We start from the raw sequence: 20881 nt of genomic DNA, 5'->3' as shown, positions 1-20881 counted from the left end.
CACAGACTATAGCCTGCCATGTTCCTCTGTCCATGGAATTTTCCAGGTGAGAATACGAGTAACAATTCCCTTCTCCAGAGGATCTCCCCAACCCTGGGATTGAATCCGGGTCTCCTGTATTGCAGGCAGATTCTTTACCATCTGAGCAACCAGGGAAACCCCAAACATCAAAGAATATAATTCTGACTTCCAGAAAACTCACTCTTTTACACACATAACGCTCTCCTGGGTCTCTGGGAAGGTGTGCTTGGGAGTGGATGTGGGAGTTGACTGCAAGGTTGCAGGACTGGAAAGAACCAGAAAACTGAACAAAACACTGATTTCTCATAGTTGGCAGGTACAGCCATGCTGCTGACTCCCTCCTTTGGTGGGATTTGAGCCCACCAGAACCCTGCCATTCTTGTGCAGCACACACAGCCACCCCCTTGTCCAGCTGAGAAGGGACAAGTCATAAGATAAAATTGCATGGGAAATTTCTGTCCACTCATGAAGATAATCTGCCTCAAAAGTCCATGACTCATAACTTCTCTTACATGTTCAGGGTAATGCATTGGGTTACCGATCAGTTCAGTGTAATTCATTGGGTTACATGCCCAGGCTTAGAAGGTGGAGTGATAAGGGCTATGGTGTAAATGTATTTTTCTTCAAATTCACATTCATTGATTCATTTATTCTCCCTTCCCCCTATCATGGACTCTAAGAGCGGATCCAGAAGCTCTTAAGAGCTCTTGCCTACACTTAGTGGTCCCCCACCTCAGTCTCTCTCGTGATCTTTACTCATATTTCTCAAAAGACACAATAAGAGAGAAAACCTTCCTCAGGCCCTATTTTGAATGATAGAGAGAGAGAGACAGAGCCCACCAGCCAGAGACAGACACCCATCCTAGGTACCACCTTGACTGGGACTTAAAGTCTATGGCTTCACAGTCCAACACAAATATAATGGCAGCTACATTTGCAATTTTAGATTTTCCAGTAGCCACATTAAGAAAGTAAAAAGAAACAGGTTAAATCCATTTTAATAATATATTTTATTTAACACAATATATACAAAATATTATAATTTCAACATGTAATCAGTATTCTTCAATTAATCATGTGACCATTTACATTTCTATTATTCGCACTGTTTTCACAATCTGGTGTGTATTTTCTACTTCTAGCACAGTCCAGCTCAATAGGACTAACCACATGCCATGTGAGAGCCACACATGGAGAGCGGCTGCTGTCCTGGACAGGCAGGTATCCAGGTACATGGCTTTTAGGGGACTATCTTCTCGCTTCTCCAAAGAAAATCTGCTTCAATGAATTCCACTTTCAGATTTATTTTTTGTCTAATTCAAAAAATTTTATTTTTTGTCTAATTCATTTTAATAACCTGACCCATTTGCAACATCTATGGGTCCCTTTGTATTTTTAGTACCATCCAAATGACATTTGGAAATGTTTCCCTATATAATCATGTTAAATAACTATCATAGCCATGTCAAATAGCATCCAACTCTTGGTCCAGCCTCAACCAAATTTGCATCTTCTTCAAATCAAAATACCACTCCCTTTTTTGTCATTATATGTTAGTTCATTTGTGAATTGTGAATTGTCTTCTACTCCCAACCAGTCTGCACTAGCCTTGCAAGAAAGAAATTGTGAACTGCCATGGCAAAAAGCAGCATTTTTACAGGTATCTATCTCTCTTCCAAAGGACTTGGCACTCTGGATATATTTCAGTTCATTGCTCCTGACTACATACCTGTTTGATACAGAAGTAAGAAAAATCAAAATCCAAGGGGGAGAAGGAGTTGAATTGTCTTCTCCCTCAACAGCCTGATTCTGAGGGAGCAGGGCAATGCTCTATTTTGAAAGTGAAAAGAAAGTGAAAGTGAAGTCACTCAGTGGTGTCCAACTCTTTGCGACCCCATGGACCGTAGCCTACCGGGCTCCTCCATCCATGGGATTTTCCAGGCAAGAGAACTGGAGTGGGGTGCCATTTCCTTCTCCAGAGGATCTTCTGGCAAAGGACAGTCTTGCTTCACATTTTCTCAGTTCCTGTGCCCATGGAAGAAAACCAGTCTCCTGTAAATGCCACTTCCCTCATTTTTCTAAGAAAGGTGGTGGGAGGATAAAGCCTGAATGCCAGAAGTGAGCCACTCCAACGCCACAACAACCCCAGCTCAAAAAGGTAAGGGCATGACTGTAAGCGTTCTGGGCAGCTAGTTTGAGGTGCTCATTTTTTTAAACCTGCTATCATCCTCTTTTGTTTTTCTAGGAAGAGTCTCTATTTTAAAAATTAAGATTTCCTCTTTGGTGGGAAACAGATTCTTTCTTCAAAGACTCAATGGTAGATTGATAGAGAAGAAGTAGATCACAGTTCAAGGGTCAAACTATAGCTCCTGCTGTGGACCCGCACCATTTCCGTGGGCTTCCCCACCACATGTGGCTGGAAGAGCCTAGAGTTCTCTGTATTTGGCCATCACTGGCCTCTGAGTACATCCAGCAAAAGGAGATTTGAATAGTCTGCCCAGAAAATAAACTCTGAAGTCTTGCTTGCTCCCTTGGTGCCAGGGTCTTCTATGTGGGACTTTTACCTCTCAACTTTCCTATCTATGACTTCCCTAAACAAAACTCCTGCTCTCTCAGCCCAGCCTCACTGTTCCCCACATCCTCCCAAGCTACTTACCCACAGAAAAGCTTATCCTGACCATCTCACTCTGAACTGACATCTCTTCCCAGAGGCCTGTGTCTTAGACCCTTATCTCCTCACTACCTTTTAATGTAAATATTGTCTCCCCACATAAAGGTGAGCTCTTACAGGGCTAGGACTCTGAAAGAGTCTGCATTTAGTCACCCTCCAAGCTCTGCACAGAAGCAGGTGCATGCGTGCTAAGTCGCTCAGACGTGTTCAACTCTTTGGGACCATATGGACTGTAGTGTGCCAATCTCCTCTGTCCCTGGGGATTCTCCAGGCAAGAATACTGGAGTGTGTTGCCATGCCCTCCTCCAGGGCATCTTCCCAACCCAGGGATTGAACCCACGTCTTTTACATCTCTTGTATTGGCAGGTGGGTTCTTTACCATTAGCACCATCTGGGAAGCCCCATAGAAGCTGGTAGCATGCCTTATTCCTAAAAGGCCTCCAGTATGTGAACATTGATGAAAACGACAGTGACAAATGAAATGAAGTGTCTCTGCAGTCACCCCACCACCATCACCCACCACAAAGCCCTGTAGCCCTAAGCCCTGCCCAGTGCTTTCGGGGGGATGCAGATCTCAGCCACAGGATCTGCTCCCACTGCCAGCTTCAAAACCAGCTCAGGTCTTTGTTCGGTTTTCTAACTTTGCATTTGTAATCAGACACAAGCTCCTCACCGGGGTCTGCACCATGGAACTGGAGGGACTGGTAGAGGAAACACAGACACAAAGGAGGCTGACATGCATTCACTCGACAGAACACACGCGCACACACATGTACACACATACATACACACAGAGCCGTGACGTGCAGATGCCAGTACATCCATCTGTGACGACAAAGACTGGACTGGGTCTCCCGGAAGATGCTCGGGCGCTAACCCGTCTCGGTGGGGAAGCTGAAGCTGGCCAGGCTTCTGTAGCTCAGGACGTTGAAGTACTCGTGCGGCTCGGCCTCGGCGTGGTCCTCGCTGCCCTGGTCACCGCACAGCCCGGCATCCGCCTGCACACAGCTGCCGGGGGAGGACACGACCCTGGGCCTGCACGCCTCCGGTTCAGACGGTCCCCTCCCAAGGTCACCTTCCGCAGAACGGATTCGGAGAGATTTCTTCCCAAAACAAACAAACAAACAAAAAACCCACAAAGTGAATATGTGGGGATATCATTCAAAAACGCCTCTCCAACGTGATCCAGTAATAATATCTTACACACACACATACATTGTGTTCTTATCAACACTAGTTCCTTAACCCTTAATTTCTTGATCCGTCTTAGACAGCTTTCAGCCCCAGCCGCTCCACTGAAGGGCTCCAGGCTCCCCCACATTCTCCTTCTGGTCAGCTGAGCCCAGGAGGCGGCTTCCGAGCCCCCTGTCTCTCACACTCCCTGGCTGCCTCTGACGCTGCTGACTGCTTGCTTCCCTCTGAGATGTTCGCCTTCCCTGCTTTGCTGGTCCCATGGCATCACTCTCTCTTGCTTCTCCTCCTCCTCCTGAGGAAGTCTCCCACATCCCTCCGTAGCTGAGCCTGCTCTTTTTCTATTTTTTTTTTTTTTTGCTTACACCTCATCTCCCCAGATAAAGATGTTCTTCTAGGCTTCCGCCTCTGGTCTGTCACACCCGACACTCTCTCTTCCTCTGTACAGCAGCTCAGCAATTCATCCTTACGTACATCTCCACCCACCCTCTGTCCTCTGAGGATCCCCACATCCCTATCCAAACTAGCCCAGGCTTCTGCCCTGAGCTCCAGACACCGAGGTCCAGCTGCAGATCCTGAGCCTCACCCCTCACCACGGGCAAGCAGCAAGCTGTCCTGATTTATGGTACCAGATGACCAGAAATCTGGAGGCTAATACTAAACTCCAATGGGCCAGGACTTTCCTGGCAGTCCAGTGGTTAAGATTCCTGTGCTTCCAAAGCAGGGGATGCTGATTTCCATCCCTGGATAGGGAATTAAGATCCTACATGCTGTGCAGTTGGCCAAAACATACATAAATAAGTAAATATCAGAGCTTGGGCTTCCCAGGTGGTTCAGTGGTAGAAGAATCTGCCTGCCAATGCAAGACATGTGGGTTTGATCCCTAGGTCACAAAGATCCTCCGGAGGGGGAAATGGCAATACTCCAGTATTCTTGCCTGAAAAATCCCATGGACAGAGGAACCTGGCAGGCTACAGTCCATAGGGTTGCAAAGAGCTGGACATGAATGAGCACACACACAAATATTTGAGCCTAATAAATAACTTTTTAAAAATTCCAGTGGGCCATAAAATCCCATCTGATTTTATTCCAAAATAGCTCTGAAACTGAGCCCCTCTTTCGCATCCACTTCCATGTCTCATCTCTCACCTGCACTTCCAGACTCACCACTCTAGATTCCCTCTAACCTCTGCTCCAACTTCCACACGGCCACCATCCTTCAAAAATGGAAGTTGGATCCTGCCATGCTTCTGCCTAAAACTCATCCATGGCCCCCAGTGTCTATGGGCAGGTGCTTAACCACCTATAAATGCCACAGGTGGACTTCAACCCCTTGAGCTGTATTAACAACGTTTTGTAAAGTGCATTTTTCTGGGAAGAAAGTCCACAGTTTCACCATATGCCCCACAGGAGACTGTGAGTAATGCGCCCCAAAATGCCTTTTGTGATCTGGTCATACTTGCCTTTCCAGCTTCATTTCCTGCAGTGCTTCCCTAACCAGCACCCCAAGTTCAAGTATAGGGCCTGGGTGCCAAAGAGGCACCATTTATTGCGAATCTGCTATGAGCACCAAGTGGGCTAGTTTCTTTATGTCATCTCAGCAACCAACTATTGAATTTTCTACTTTTGAGTGAGCTGATAGGCTCAGACAGGTGAAATCTCAGTTCTGACTTGAGTTTGTCTGACTCTGGGCCATGCTCTTCTTAGCCAAACTGCCTCTCATCTTGCAGTTTCCAAATGCTATGCACTGCTTCCCGCCTCTCCAATTGGGTATATGTTACCCCTACTGTCCGTTCCCCACAGCTCCCTGAAAAGTTGTTTGCTCCTTCCTCCAGACTCGGCTCTACAGCACGCTTTCAGGAAGACATCCTTGATCTTTCCAGCAGAGTTATATCCTTCCTGTGTGTTTCACTGTGGTCCTGGGTGTTCTTCATTGTAACCTCCGATGCTGTCTACAATTGTTTACCCTTCTGTCTCTTTAGACCCCAACTGTGAGCTCTCCTGAGGGAAGGATCTGTGCTGTGTTCTTCTTGGTAACCTCAGATCCCATAACAGATGCTTATTGTATGTCTTAGGACTAAAACATACACACACACACACACACACACATACACACACAACACTCTCTCTCTCCTGGGCCACCCCACTAGCCCCAAATCTAAATGAACAAGATTTTTCAAATCAAAATATAGACTCATGGTGAGACAGGTGTATATGTACTTATGAGACAAGAGGAAAGACAGTGAAATCTGTTTGGGAAAATCAAGGATGTGAAATCAGCCATCACATCCCCATGACAGTATCACAGGTGAGGGTCGTGCTTAGAGGCAAAAAAAGCAAAGAACAGCAGGCATAAGCGGGGTGGCAGAAGAAGTGCCTGGTGGCACGCCATGCAAAGGTGACAGTCTCTCAGCTTTCACAGATGCTGCTCCAAAGCAGGTCACCCAGCCCCACCATAGATCCAAATGACAGAATTACAAAGAGCTGCACACAGGCTCGGAAAATGACAATGAACACAAACCACATTTCATTCTGTCCACCTCACTGCTTCAAAATAAGAAACAGCACCATCTTCACTGGCTAGTGTCAAGCTCAACAGGATACAAGCAGATGCAGAGAGGCTGAACAGAAGGGTGGGTTGCATGGATGGGGACCTTGGACACATATCAAAAATTAGGAGCAGGGTCACACTGCTGGCCTTGAGGAGCTGGCTCCTGCTGGCCTTGAGGAGCTGGCTCCTGCAGGCTGTTTCATTCCCTCCTTTTCAGTAGAAGTGGCTGCACCTTACTGTGGGTGTGAAGAAAAGGGTTGTAATTGTAGGTCACGTGATGCTGTGCTTAAAAGGAGTCCTATATCCCTTAATGCAACTCTATCCATTTAAGAAAAATACTGATACCCAGTTCTCAAAGAGCTGATTGTGACTTTTCCTGATGGTATATGTATTCTCCTTCCCATTCTTAGACTGCCTACCCTTGTCTTTAAATCACAGGACTATTTTGGCTCCCAAAAATCCTCTGGGAAATGTAAATATGTCTGAGATGGATCTCTCAGCTGGTCTGTTTCATTCCATCCATCCTGTGTTGGGAACCCTACAAAATCAGCATAGAAAACAAGCCTGAGATTAATGCACTGATGTTGTTCCAAAGGACCAACGGGAGCTATGGAGATCGCAGTATGAACATTTGCGGGACACACGCTGTCCTCTTGGGGAACATAAGGACAGTTGGCAGTCACTGTCCCGGAGCTAGACACACCCATCTCTCCTTTCCCTTACAGATGATTCCCTGGGGGCACTTTTCCCAATAGCTGGTCATCAAATAACCCATTCATTTAGTCCTCATCAGTCCATGCACTATAACTATTGAGCACCAGGTATTATGAAGTGCTATAGTAAATAAATTTTATAATAATTATAAGAACTTAATAAAGAACAGTTACTAATCCATATCAGGAAAACTGCCAGGTGCCTTGCTTGAATTATTTGACTTGAGTTTTTCTACAACTCTAATAGGGCAGTGCCATAATTATTATTCCCATTTTACAGATGAAGAAACTGAGGGTCAGCAAAGTTAGGTGGCCGAGCTACTCAAGTGGTAGAGCTAGGATCTAAAACCTAGGTCTGTCTGATTTCAAAGCCCAAACTCCTAAATAATGCAACCAACTGGCTCCCGGGGTCTGAAGGAAATGCAGCTGGCATTCTGCTCAGATCGCCTCCTCACCCAACCAGCGTTCCCACTCCCCAGACACTGCTGTCATGGACCCATGTGGAATAGTGAGAAGCATATGTCGGTCTCTACCCTGAGTTAATATTTGGTCTTCATTAAATCCCAGTTCCTGACCCTAACATATCCCGAGTGATAGGAATGTCATACACAAGGCTCCTAAATCCCTTGGAATATCCTGGATGGCAGGAGTGTCTTTTGTCCCAGTGAAGTGACTTTCGGTGGGCCCTCACATGGAGGCTGGTCAGAATGACCAAGCCATGAGGAGAAGCTTAGAACTTCTAGCCCTAACCCCTATCCTCCAGGGAGTGGAGGGGACTCGAAAATGAGTTAATACTCAATCATGCCTGTGTGATGAAGTCTCTATAAAACCCCCAGCAGTAGGGGATTGGAGAGTTTCTGGGTTGCTGAATACAGCCACACGCCTGCAGGGCAGCACACCCAGCTCCATGAGGACAGATGCTTCTGTGCCTGGGACCTTTGGAGACCCCATCCCATGCATTTCTTTCATTTGGCTCTTCATCTGTATCCTTTATCAAATTCTTTATTGTATAATAAACTAATGCAGGTAAGTGTTCCCCTGAGTTCTGTGGGCCATCTTAGCAAATTATCAAATCCAAGGAGGGGACTGTGGGAACCTCAATTTACAACCAGTCGGGCCTCTCTGGTGGCTCAGATGGTAAAGAATCTGCCTGCAATGTGGAAGACCTGGGTTTGATTCCTGGGTGGGGAAGATCTCCTGGAGGAAGGCATGGAAACCCACTCTAGTATTCTTGCTGGAGAATCCCCATGGACAAGGAGCATAGCAGGCTATAGTCCATGGGGCTGCACAGAGTCAGATGTGACTAAGCAGCCATAGCAGTCAGAGACACAGGTGACAGCCTGGGACTTGCAACTGGCATCTGAAGTGAGGGCTGTCTTGGAAGACTGAGCCCCTAACTGCTGGGACCCGATGTTAACTACAGGTAGATAGTATCAGAACTGGATTGCTTATAGGGCGTTCAGATAATGTGGCAGAATTGGTCAGTGTGGGAGCTTCTGGTGGCAGAAGTGTTCTGTGCACTGCTAAGAGTAGAGAAGAGGAAAGGACAGAGTTTTTCCCAGTGGTGATGGTGATTTATTCTCTAAGTCATGTCTGACTCTTGCAACCCCATAAACTGTAGCCTGCCAGGCTGCTCTGTCCATGGGATTCTCCAGGCAATAATACTGGGGTGGGTTGCCATTTCCTTCTCCAGGGGATCTTCCCGATCCAGGAATCAAACCCAGGTCTCCTGCATTACAGGCAGATTCTTTACTGACTGAGCTTCGAGGGAAGCCCATTTTTCCAGTACATCTTACTAAATCAGGAATTGGCAAACTAAGGCCCATGGGTCAAATCTGGGGCACCACAGGCTTTTGCACTGCCCATGGGCTAAAAGTGGGTTTTATATTTTTAAGTGGTTCAAAAAATTCAAAAGAATAATATTTTATTAAACATGAAAAGTATATAAAATTTAAATTTCAGTGTTTATAAATAAAGATTTATTGAAACATGGCCAACTCATTCATTTAGATATTATCTGTGGTCCTTTCACAGTGTGATGGCATTGTTGAATTGTTGCAGCAGAGACTGGAAGGCCCACAAAAGCTAAAAGATCCTGGCCCTTTACAAAGAAACTTTGCCAATCTCTGTACTACATAATTTTGAAACTTCAACAGCTGCTTATGTTTCTGGAGAAGATCCAAAGGACACGCTTTTCCTAAAGTGGAAAGGAATGTGCTAATGAAGAAACCACCAGCATCACTGAGGGGCTCAGAGGTAGCTCTCCTCTGTATGCTGGGGTTGAAGAAGGCGATGATGTAGAGATCTGGATCCCCAGCAGCGACAAGGAAGAGGAGATCCCCAAATAATAACAGGGCAGATGGCAGCACGTAAGAAATGAAGTGGATGTAATTACTGAAATGGCAGCCAAGGAAGCCTGGCCCACAGCGCTACTAAGATGGCTAATAAAGCCCAGTGGTCCCAGGAGAAATATAGATGGACAGCTGACAAGGGTATTGCTTAAAAGTATAATCAAGAATTCAAGGATACATGAGAGAAGATTGAAGCATGGCAAGTCAAGATCTATAATAGTAATGGTGTGGATACTGTCTGTTCACCCCTCAACGTCACTCTCCATCCTTTTGTGCCCTAAGGAGACTGAACTACACATGTGTGCTGTGCTGTGCTTAGGTGCTGAGTCATATCCGACTCTTTGTGACCCCATGGGCTGTAGCCCACTAGTCTCCCCTGCTCATGGGGATTCTCCAGGCAGGAATACTGGAGTGGGTTGCCATGCCCTCTCCAGGGGATCTTCCTAACCCAGGGATCAAACCCAGGTCTCTCGCATTGCAGGTGGATTCATACTGACCCAGTGATTTCTCTTGCTCTCTGGCTTGAGTCTGGTTTCAGTCAATGCAAAGCAACAGTAGGAGAATGGCAGGAAGGAGAGTGAGGTTGAGGGTATATGTTCCCCAGCCTTCTCTCTGCAGGGTGCACTTGGACTGGCTGTGATCTTCAATCAAGGATTATAGTACTTCTCAAGGTGGTCCCCTCCACACAACCCTCTCTTTCCAGGGCCTGGTCATCACCCTTCCTTCCAGGTTTCAGTAATCATTCTCTCTCCTTTCCCCTGAAGATCTCAGGGTGGTAACAATACATTCCTACCTGCCCCCTTATGCTTTCCCTCTAAGCTTTCCAATACTTTGTAAATCCCTTTATTAAACTGTCCTCAAACTACTCAGCTTAAGAGTACTATGTTTCTCTGCTGGACCTTAAATACATTTGAGCAATAAGAGAAAGAAGACAGGAAGCCATAGCCAAAGCATAGGAAAAAGCAGAGAGGAACTGATTTGGACAGGAAGCAGCAGACATGTCAAAGAGGGGGCTGGTGAATAAAACATTGTAGAAGGGGAGCCACAGAATTCGATACCTACTGGACTCTCTCTTTTCACCTCTTCCCCTTTCCCTTATACAAACTTGTCTGGAATACTGGCCTGAAAATGAACCAGTCTTAATCATTAACAGGAAAATGTGTTCTGCTGCTTGTAAAGAGCCTTCCATATTTCCATGTGCCAGAGCTGCAGAGTACTGGTGACAGCAGGGGACATCTGCTCACCAGCTACCATAACAACTCTCTTCCAGCTCACAAATCAATCGTTGTTCTCTTCACCTCTTTCCTCTAGTCAATCACTTTTCTTGCATTCATTTTCCCCTAGAGGTTTCATTACGAAACCTATCTACTGTGATAGCTAAGACATAAATGAAAATACTATAAGTCATTAAGTCATTGATTTCTCCAGTAGCACTAGCCACATTTCAGCCACTGCTGGATCCCCAGCACTCTGTTCCATGATGCCTACTGAACAACAAGGAATAGTGGCCACATCCTTATGAACCAAGCCAGTCAGCAAACTAAATGTTTGCCTCATAAACCTGGAAGCGAGGGTTTGAACCATAGGACAAGAAATTTTTGCAAGCAAGTTGGTGGACTAGGCAGTCGTATGCTAGTATTAGACTTTATGTAACTTTGACCTATCACATGAGTTTTCCTACCGTTTGGAAAATCTCTTTCACTTCCTCTGGACCAAATCTGCAAAGTCCAACAGGTGCCTGAAGCACTTTTAGACCACTGACTGGGGGAAACCTGGGCAATTTGTCACTCAGAGGGGAATAAGACGTTGGTTCTGCTACCAAATTCCTTTCCCCATCCTCATTCCAATCTGTTCTCAGTAAAATAAGGTTAGAGTAAGTGCTCCTGGGATTTCTTCCCTTTCAGATCTGAATGAAGACAGAATGTGTGTCAAATGGAACATGTTACTGTTACATCAATACCCTGGTATTGATGATAGGTTACAGAAAGCAAAGTGGGTTTATCTACATGAACTAAGAATTTAAGATGTAAGATATTAGACTGAAAATTCAAGATTAGTCAGTGGTGATAGGCATCAGTATGCACAAAAGTGTAACGCCATAAGCAGAATTAACAGTAGGAAAGTATACACAAAGTCTAGACACTTATACAGTATTAAGGCTATTTTAAATGTAAATTATCATGAGGTCTAAGTGGAAAAACATTACAATAGCACTTTCTTATTAAGCAATTCTAATTTGTGCAATTTCATCTCAACTCTGAGGCCTGGAGGGGGAAGCAGCTCTTGAAGATCTTCAGAGGAGATCTTAAATAGATGTTAAATAAGAAAGAAGAGAAAATCAAAGGATGGTCCATTTCTGAGAGATGGAGAAAAGGAAAAAGAAGACAAGAACTCAAAATAAGCAAGACACATGGAATTTGAGCCTAAGAACACACAGCTGTCTAAATCTCTCCCTCTGGAACTGGCAGTGGCCCAGCCAGATTCAGGCTAAATGGCTGGTGAAGAATCAGGTACAGCGGGGCTAGAACCCAATTTGGGGGTCTTAACCCAATATAGTGCAAGGTACACAGTGGGTGGGCGGGCTAAATGTGTTCTGCTTGTAGTTCAGCCTTTGAGGGATTTCCCAAATCCCAAAGTGGTCCAGTGATTAAGAATCTGCCTCTCAATGAAGGGGATGTGGCTTCAATCCCTGGTTGGGGAACTAAGATCTCACATGCCATGGGGCAGCTAAGCCTGTACACACCAACTCCTAAAGCCCACACACCTCAACTAGAGAGAAGCCTGAGCCCCACCCCAACAATAGATCCTGCCTGCTGCAACTAAGACCCAATACAGCCAAATAAAATAACTATGAAAACAAAAAAAAGAGTCAGCCTTTGATTGCAGATAGGAAATGCAATGTCAGAAACAGGAGTTCTGCTTCTGGTGGAATAATGATTACCTATGTTGCTTTGAACCAAACTTTCCATTGAGAACAGCTAGAAAAGCTAAATAATATAAGTGTCTATTTGTAGTCATCTGAAATCTATCAAATCAGTGAGAAATTTTAGGCTAGGGCGCAAAGTCTAGGAGTAGGAAGCCCAGAGAGATGAGATGAGCATTCAGGGAGATTTTCTTCTAGAGAAATTTCCTGAAAGTCTTGGCCAAGAAGCAGATAAACTCCACAGAGTTTCTGTCTGGAGGGACAAAACTTTGAGTTCAGAAATCACTGAGGAGGGAGACTTTGGCAAACTCTACAGGCTTTGAGTTAGAATCCCAAATGACTACCCTCTACCAGTAAGGAAGTAGCAAAGTTGGGTCCAGCTTTAAATTCTCTCACCACTGATTTAATTAAAGAGACAGGAACGCTAGTGCTTTCACACTGGTCATCTGGCAGAAGCCAAAGGAATCAATCCTCTCTAGAGGAAGATGATACTACCTAGAGCTTCAAATTGTTGCCACAGGCCTTGAAGTAGAAAGTACAGCACTCAATGAAAAATAAACAGTCAAGAAGATAAGATAGGTCCAAGAAACAAGCGGAAAGAGAAAATATTAGAAGACCAGAGAGAACACAACTAAACAAGATTATCAGGCACAGATTTCAAAATAACTGTGATTAATATTTTCAAAGAATTAAAAACAAGATTGGGAATTTTGGCACACTGTAAGCTATTCAAACAAAGAACAAAATAGAAGTTGTGGATCTGAAAAATATGATAACAGAAATTAAAAACTTAATGGATGGGTTTAACAGAAGATTAGATACATCAAAGGAGATACTTAGTAAACTGGAAAGCACATCCAAAGAAAACATTTGATGAGACAAGTGGATGGAAAATTCCAAAAAGAGGGTAAGGGATATGGGGAAAAGTGAAAATGTTGAAAATATCACCTGTGATTAGAATTCCAGAAGGAAAGGAAAGCAAGGACAGAGAATTAATATATGAAGAAATAACAGCCAAGAATGATACAAAACTGACAGAAGATGTCAAGTAACAAATTCAAAAAGCACTCTGAACCTCAAACAGAATAAATACATAGATGACTATATTCAATTATATCACCATATAATTGCTGAAAACCAAAGAGAAGGAAAAATTTTAAAGAACAAGAAAACAAAAACAAACAAATACTGTCTTTCACAGAACAAAAATAAGACTCCCATGTAATTTCTCAACAGAAATATGGGAAGTCAGAGACAATGGGGCAGTATTTCCCATGTGTTGAAAAAAAATCACTGCCAACATAGAATTCTATACCCAGAAAAACAAATAGATCACTTCTAAATTAAGGAAAATTAAGATATTTTCAGACAAACAAAAAGTGAGATAATTCACCACTAGCATGCCTGCTCACAAGGAAATGCTAAAGGATATTCTTTAGGCAAAAGGAAAACTATTTTAGTTATAAGAAAGAACATTCGTGAAGAAGTGAAGAGCAATAGAATGGTAAATCTAAACACACATTGACTCATAAGACAATAATCATCTTCAGGTGGGTGGTTAAAATAGAAAGAGAACTAAAATCCATGACAGTAATAGCAATAAGTTGGGGAGGTAAGAAAAGAGTTAATGTGTTCTAAGGTTCTTGCAAAATCCAAGAGATGATAAAAGCACTAATACATATTAGACTTAATAAATCAGAGGTCTATTTTATAATCTCTAGCATAACTACTAAAGAAAAGAAAAAATGCATAACTACTAAACATGTTTTTAATAATAAAAATACTTAATTCAAAAGGCAGCAAGAAAAAGATTAGGGAAGTAAACAGGCAAAACAAACATGAAGAGAATAAGGTGGTAGATGTAAACCCATATGTATCAGGAATAACAGCACCAGGTACCAGTCCAGAGAATAAAGCAGGCTGTAGAGCTGAGTTGTTAACTGAGTACAGTCAGAGTTGGAGGGAAAGTAAGGCAGGCTGGGGAGGAGGATCTGGTATGAGGTGGAAAACAGCGTTAGGAATCACAGGCTTGTACTCTCCAAAATGTTTGTTTAGTAACTTAAATTAAGGCAACCTTGGATGGCTTAAAAGACCCAAGAGGGCAGATAAAAAGGAGTGGGAATTCTTTTGTTCATCCAAATCAGTAGCTTCCCAGGTGGCACTAGAGATAAAGAACCCACCTGCCAATGCAGGAGATGCAGGAGACTTGGGTTGATCCCTGGGCCAGGAAGATCCCCTCAAAGAGGGCATGGCAACCCACTCCAGTATTCTTGCTGAGAGAATCCCATAGACTGGCAGCCTACAGTCCAAAGGGTTGAAAAGAGTCGGACACGACTGAAATGACTCAGCACACACGCACACAACAATAGCTGCCTGTTACCTCACAAGGACATGAATATATGAAGAAAATATATTTCTTCATTGTTTACAAAGCTTCCACGTGGAATATGCTAGCTGTTCATCACAATCCTGGGATATAGAGCATGCAGAATCATAATGCCTATTTTACATATGAAGAACTGGAGACCCAGAAGATGAAACAACAACCCTATCATCACACACTCCATGCTGAGAATAGAAATTTCCAATTTCCCATCCAATACTCTCTCAGCCACATGACCTCTTAAGCAAATGTAATGGAGGATGTACAACCTACTGATCTTGCCATGCACCTTCTGCCCCTAAATTTTTGGAGTGTTGATTTTTAATCCTGCAGAAATGCTAGGTAACCAGCACTAGTGACTGGCTATTAAAATTTAAGGAGCTAATGTCCAAAAACCCCTGGCACAGAGCAGATGCCCAAGATGCATCAAGCTCACAGTAGATAAATCAGACTCTCAGAGGAGTAGCTTAAGGGCCAAGCAGAAGCCAGGAACTGTAGGCGACAGCATGATGTGGAGGATTCAGGTCCAAACTTTCAGGAGCTCCCAGACAAGGGAGAGGGACAGTGAACGAGCACAAACGATGCCACTGTAAGGCAGAGAAAGTACTGTGGCAAGAGGCGTAGAGAGCAGTGCTGGGGGCAGGGGGGTGGGTGGGGAGTCACATCTAGACAGCAAGGGGACAGGAAAGGACCAGGGGTGGGATAGGATGGGTGGTAGGGATGTGGTGCCCAGGACAGAGAGGTGCAGCCAGAGCCATTACCTTTCTGGCCAGCGTGGCCACTGCAATGACTGCTATGCAGATGACCACTAGCACTGCGGCCATGGCTCCAAGCAGTGGGATCTGGAACCCAGCGCTGTACTCAGCCACTAGAGGGAAGACAAAACTAAGGTGAGCGGGTAGAGGCCAGAAGCAAAGGGCAACCATTATCCAGGGAAACCTCAGTGTCCGGGCACCAGGGGTGGGGATTGGCCGGGCTTTTCTCAAACCACAGGACTGGAGTCTTCAAACCCAGCTCTTTGGCGAGCAGAGCATCTGCCAGGCCCATCACAAAATGAATAACTGATCCCTCCAGGGCTGTGCCTCATGCATTTGACACCACAGCAGACCGTTTTTAACACTCCCTTCTTCTGTTGGACAAAATCACTTTCAGTAATAGTCACAAAGTGAAACAAATAACATTCAGTAAAAAATAAGAAAGTGAATACTTTCTTTTTATGAAACTTTGTGTTTATAATCAATCTGATATTTTGAAAAGTTTAATTAAAAAGTAAAATTAACATTAAAGTACAAAGAAGAAAAAAGGCATATAACCTTTCACCTTAAGCCTATAACACATCTCAACTAGGCTGTGAGACCCCGGAGGGGCTAAGGCTCTGGAACTTGACCCTTTGCTGTTTTGCCAGCACCTGTAACCTAGCAGACACCTAATAAATACTCGTGACACAAGTTAAAGCACGAAAAGGAGAATCTGTATCAAGGTGTAAAATATAAACAAGAAGGAGGAAGAGTCGGGGGGCTTGGAGAGATGATACTTGACCTGAGGAGGGTGTGAGGGAAAAAGACAGCTGCCAGGCTGTGTGCTGGACTATAGGCACACGAGCTTCCAGGCTGCCCCCTCCCATGCCCACCTCCTTCCCAGGATCTCGGGCAGAATTCAGGTGTCCGGGGAAGTCATGGAAGGAGAGGGGTGTAGCAGAGGCTGGGCCCTCTCTCCTTTGACAGAGGACTCTGAATGCCAGGAAGGTGGTTAAGGCCTGCCATCACTTAGGATGGGACAGCATGCATGGTGCCTGCAAGGTACCAGGACAGGGAGGCAAGCCCAAATTGCCCAGCTTGCTTTCCTCCTGCCCTGAGGACCTGGTCTCCTGCCTTGGCCAGGTAGGCAAAGAGGACTGGCGGGGAGCAAAGCTACAGACAGCTGTCCATAGAACCAGCAAAGGATGGAGGCTGGAGGGGTGCGAGGGCCTGCAGAGGGCCATCCATAGAACCAGCAAAGGATGGAGGCTCTTCCCCACATGATACTTGGGCCTATGCGGGGGCCCCTCAGGAAGCAGCGCTCGAGAAGAAACTTGCAGGCCAACTTTTATCTCCTCAGTTTACACATACACAGTTTGCTAACTCATAAGACTTAAACTCCCACACCATTGATGGCAGCAAACAGCAGCTCTGAGGGTGTGTGAGTGGAACCTGAAAACCAGTATTAAAATCAGCTGTACCACTCTGAGCAACGGTCAGGCTCAGCTTCTTCCTCCACCCTACAGTCAGATGGGGTTTGGGGGATCCTATTAATAGCTAACACTGACCTCATGCTTGCCACATTCCAGGTGCTATTCTAAGGGCATTTCCTTTTAGTCAGTAATCCAATCCTATGTTCACACCTCATAAGGTCTTACATCTCCTCATTTCACAGTTGAAAAAAACGAGGCACAGAGAAGCCCAATAATCTTGTCTGAGGTCACAGCAACACTAGGATTTGGACCCAGGCCGTCTGGGTCCATCATCACTTTTCTATCCTGTCCCTCACACTAGAACAGTCATTTTCCCCCTCCAAAGAGGTTTAAGTGTGCAGGTGGATAATGAAGCTGAGAGCATTTTGGGAAACCATCAAGTACCACAGAAATGTAAATTGCTGTACATTTACACTTAGCACACACTGAGCTCTAATCCTTTATAAATGGAGAGGCTAAATCTAATTGGCATGATCACTGCTAAAGTAATTAATGTGATCCCTTCTCAAATGGGTTCTTCCCAGGCGGTGCAGCAGTAAAGAATCCACCTGCCAATGCAGGAGATGCAGGAGAATCAGGTTCAATCCCTGGGTCAGGAAGATGCTGTGGAGTAGGAAATGGCAACCCACTCTGGTATTCTTGCCTAGGAAACCCCATGGACAGAGGAGCCTAGTGGGCTACAGTCCATAGAGTTATAAAGAGTTGGACATGACTGAGCGACTGAGCGTGTACACGCTTCTCAAATGACCTGAACAGCTGGTCTTCCTAACAAAAACACATAAGATGTGCTTTTACCCAAACAGTGGTTCTCAGTCATGGCTGACTATTCAAACCATCGAGAGTGCTTCTAGAATCTAACACACCCTGCTCTGCCCCTAGAGGCTCTGACTGAACTGGTCTGGGATGGGGTGCCAGCTTCCATACCATTTGAAAGCTCCCAGGTGATGTGAATGTGAGCCAGGGTTGGGAGGTCCCGCTCTGCAGTGATTCGATCATCGAGCATGAGGGTCCTCAGCCACCTGGCCCCAGGCATACCTGAGTGTCGTAGGACTTGCAGAAAGAGCACCCCTTTGTAAATCCCGTCAGGGTAGGTGTGATAAACGCAGGTGTACTGTCCCGTGTCGTTACTGGTCAGCCACCGGAGGGTGAGGCCCAAATTGGAGTCCGGGACCACTCGATCCTTGAAGGCAGGATTGATGTGCCACCCCAAGCTGTCATGATGAATGGCCACAACTTGGTCTTGCAGATTCCAGTTGACTTGGGTCACTTTGGCAGTGGTGGAGGAGAGGTGACATTGTAAGGTGACAGAGCCACCTTCCTCTGCAGAAATGTTCCCCATTGTTACTATTCTGCCTGTCACAGCTCCTAGAGAGGGGGAAAGAAGTATGCATTTTTAGCAGCTGGTTTTGAACCTTTCCATAGAAATTCCAACGAGTCTTTGAGGCCAAAATTGATTTTCGGTGTTTTGCTTCGTTTTTTTTAAGATTTTTTTTTTTTTTGATGTGTACCATTTTTAAAGTCTTTATTGAATCTGTTACAATACTGCTTCTGTTTTATGTTTTGATTTTTTGGCCATCAGGCATGTGGGATCTTAGCTCCCCATGTAGGGATTGAGCCCACACCCCCTGCACAGGAAGGCGACATCTTAACCACTGGATCGCCAGGGGAATACCAGAATTGGATTTTGGAATGACACTCTCTCCAGTTCGTCCTGTCTTTCCCCCATAAACACCATAATTCCTATACAATGTAGCTGCTTCACCCTCTCAAGACACTCTGCTGGAATATTATTTCCTGATGAGCTCACTGATTTTTTCCACACACTTATGTTGTCTCTGTACCTAGAATATAGGCCCTTGTCGGCCACCACCTCTGTTTCTGATTGTATCTATCGGCAGCCAGTTCTGCGCTGAGCCCATTATCCTTTGAAATAAGACCTGGCTGTTTCGATTGACTGCCATTGGGGGTGCCTGGAAAATTTTCAGAAAAGCCTCGAAATCTAAAGGAAAGGACGCTTGGAGAGTAACTCTGTTTCTCCCAGGCAAAACCACCCTCCTCAGCACTGACCCCCGCAGATGGTTCAGAAAACAGGGAAACAAAATTATAACAGTTTTTAAATATTTCTGCCCCCTCAGACACATTTATTTATGATTTTTAATACAGAAGGAAATAGGTTTAACATAAATTCAGTCTATAGCAGTAGAATATCTGTAATCTGTGACAATGACGTTTTTGACCCACAAAAAGCATACTATGTTTTTCTAGAAGTTTCCTCAAGGACAGAAGAAAGGAGGATAGAGCAGGAGGGGACTTCGCCCAGCAAACCCATCATCCCTCCTCCTTAGCCCCTTTCTCACCTCCTGCTTCTTTTTTTGGGTCAGCCAGGCAGGTACCCCACAACCCCAAGTCCTTCATCTACCACCGAAAACAGAACTGGAGCTCCTTCTCAGAGACAGCGTTTTCTCCCACGAGGGGACACAGGACTCTGAAAACTGTATTTCCTTCCATCAGATGGATGAGGCCTTGGCTCCAGCCTCCCCTTCCCGCCCGCTCTCCATCCCGGTCCTGTCCTGGGCTAGACTTCAGATCTTACCTGATGCGGGGAGGAAAGCCTGCTTCAGCACCTGGGCCCAGATCAGGAGGAGACACCACTGCATGCTTCTGCCCAGGGGGCTGACAGGAAGCAGCTGTGGCCCCTTCTGCCACCGAAACTGGCTGACTGCTGATGGCAGGGTGAAACTGAGCCTCTGAGCAGAGAGGGTCTCGGAAAAACCAAGTTCAGCAAAAACAATGTCAAAGACAGATAAAGCTCACAACAAGAGCACAAACTGCCCTGGGCAAGCCACAAGAAAAGCCATGAAGGTAACACTTTAAAAATAAACAAAAATGTGGTTAGAGATACACTGGTCTTTGGATTACTATTAGTCAACCTATAGTTTTCAAGTTCTGTCTCAATGCACTTTTTTAAAAAAATCAGCCTTCATCAAACAAGCTCAAAAGCATCTGTGTAATGCCCACGATCCTGGGGAACCTGTCCCTGATGGGGTTCACTGGGTTGCCCTGACTTCTTCCCACTAAAGAGTGTGCAGTGAGGAGAGAAACTTAAGTTTATGCACTTAAAGGCCAGGAACTGCACTTGAAATCTAATGATCGTGGGAACAAGAGCCATTTACTTCAGAAACAAGACAAAAGTCTTGACCAAACAGAGCAGCTTTCCCTTGAGTGAGGGAAAGAACTAAGATTCCCTCTCCTTGAATCTTATTTCTTCGCTCTTATTTATGTGGACTGAGATGTTGTTGAATTTGGGCTTAGTCTCTCTGACCCAGTAGAATCAGAGGAGACCAGAAGAGTGAGTTTTCTCATGAATGGTGACCCCACAACCATTTGGGGATGCAGAGGGCGAGCCCCAGTTGCCTGACCCTGGATTGAGATTGGCTGACACTGGCCTGGAGCTCTCAGCTCATCATCAAGCCCTGCTGTTGGCCCACCCTTCCTTCCTGCTTCCCCCCTCCTCTCCTTGTTCATTCTGTGAAAGTCCCTGAGTGCCTGTGAAGCACCAGACTCGAGACTAGGCTCTGAAGATACGAGGGTGGATAATCAGAGCCCCCTGCTCTCAGACAGTCCACAGTCAAAGCTTGCTCTCTGGTGAAGCCTCACTCTGGGGAGAGGAGGCGGAGGCTACACATTCACCTGCCCTCAGGGCTCGCCACTGCTGCCTTGGACATGCCCCATGGTACATGTCCCAAAAGTCTGCTGTTCCGCCAGGGGGAACACTGGAAGCCTGGTGCTCTGCCCCTCATTCCAGCCTGTACCCTGAGCATCCCACACTGCCCAGACTCCTGTCCTC

At 45.4% G+C, this 20881-nt stretch overlaps 1 protein-coding gene across 2 annotated transcripts; it reads right to left on the bottom strand.

Moving 5' to 3' along the window:
• Positions 1-3027: 3027 nt before the first annotated feature.
• On the bottom strand, positions 3028-19994 carry TIGIT (T cell immunoreceptor with Ig and ITIM domains). 2 transcript variants are annotated; one of them, XM_010845358.1, is made up of 4 exons: positions 19628-19994; positions 18070-18399; positions 15566-15672; positions 3028-3795 (listed from the first exon to the last, which is right to left on the bottom strand). In XM_010845358.1, the coding sequence occupies exons 1-4, from the start codon at positions 19689-19691 to the stop codon at positions 3565-3567; spliced, it is 732 nt and encodes a 243-aa protein (XP_010843660.1). In that variant the 5' UTR covers positions 19692-19994; the 3' UTR covers positions 3028-3564. The 2 variants fall into 2 exon arrangements, with proteins under 2 accessions (XP_010843660.1, XP_010843659.1); XM_010845357.1 differs by having other exon boundaries at positions 19392-19993.
• Positions 19995-20881: the final 887 nt, after the last annotated feature.

Source organism: Bison bison, unplaced genomic scaffold (genome assembly GCF_000754665.1).
Source record: "Bison bison bison isolate TAMUID 2011002044 unplaced genomic scaffold, Bison_UMD1.0 scf7180017864215, whole genome shotgun sequence".
Classification (NCBI taxonomy): Eukaryota; Metazoa; Chordata; class Mammalia; order Artiodactyla; family Bovidae; genus Bison; species Bison bison.
This window is presented reverse-complemented; position numbering and strand designations above follow the sequence as displayed.

What these genes read in the sequence shown, in the direction of transcription:
- TIGIT (XM_010845358.1), bottom strand. Translation starts at nt 19,691, where the DNA reads ATGCAGTGGTGTCTCCTCCTGATCTGGGCCCAGGTGCTGAAGCAGGCT. An exon ending in GGCTTTCCTCCCCGCATCAG is followed by an intron (nt 18,400 to 19,627) that starts GTAAGATCTGAA and finishes CCCCCTCTCTAG; the next exon opens with GAGCTGTGACAGGCAGAATA. An exon ending in TGGCCACGCTGGCCAGAAAG is followed by an intron (nt 3,796 to 15,565) that starts GTAATGGCTCTG and finishes TGTTTTGGGAAG; the next exon opens with AAATCTCTCCGAATCCGTTC.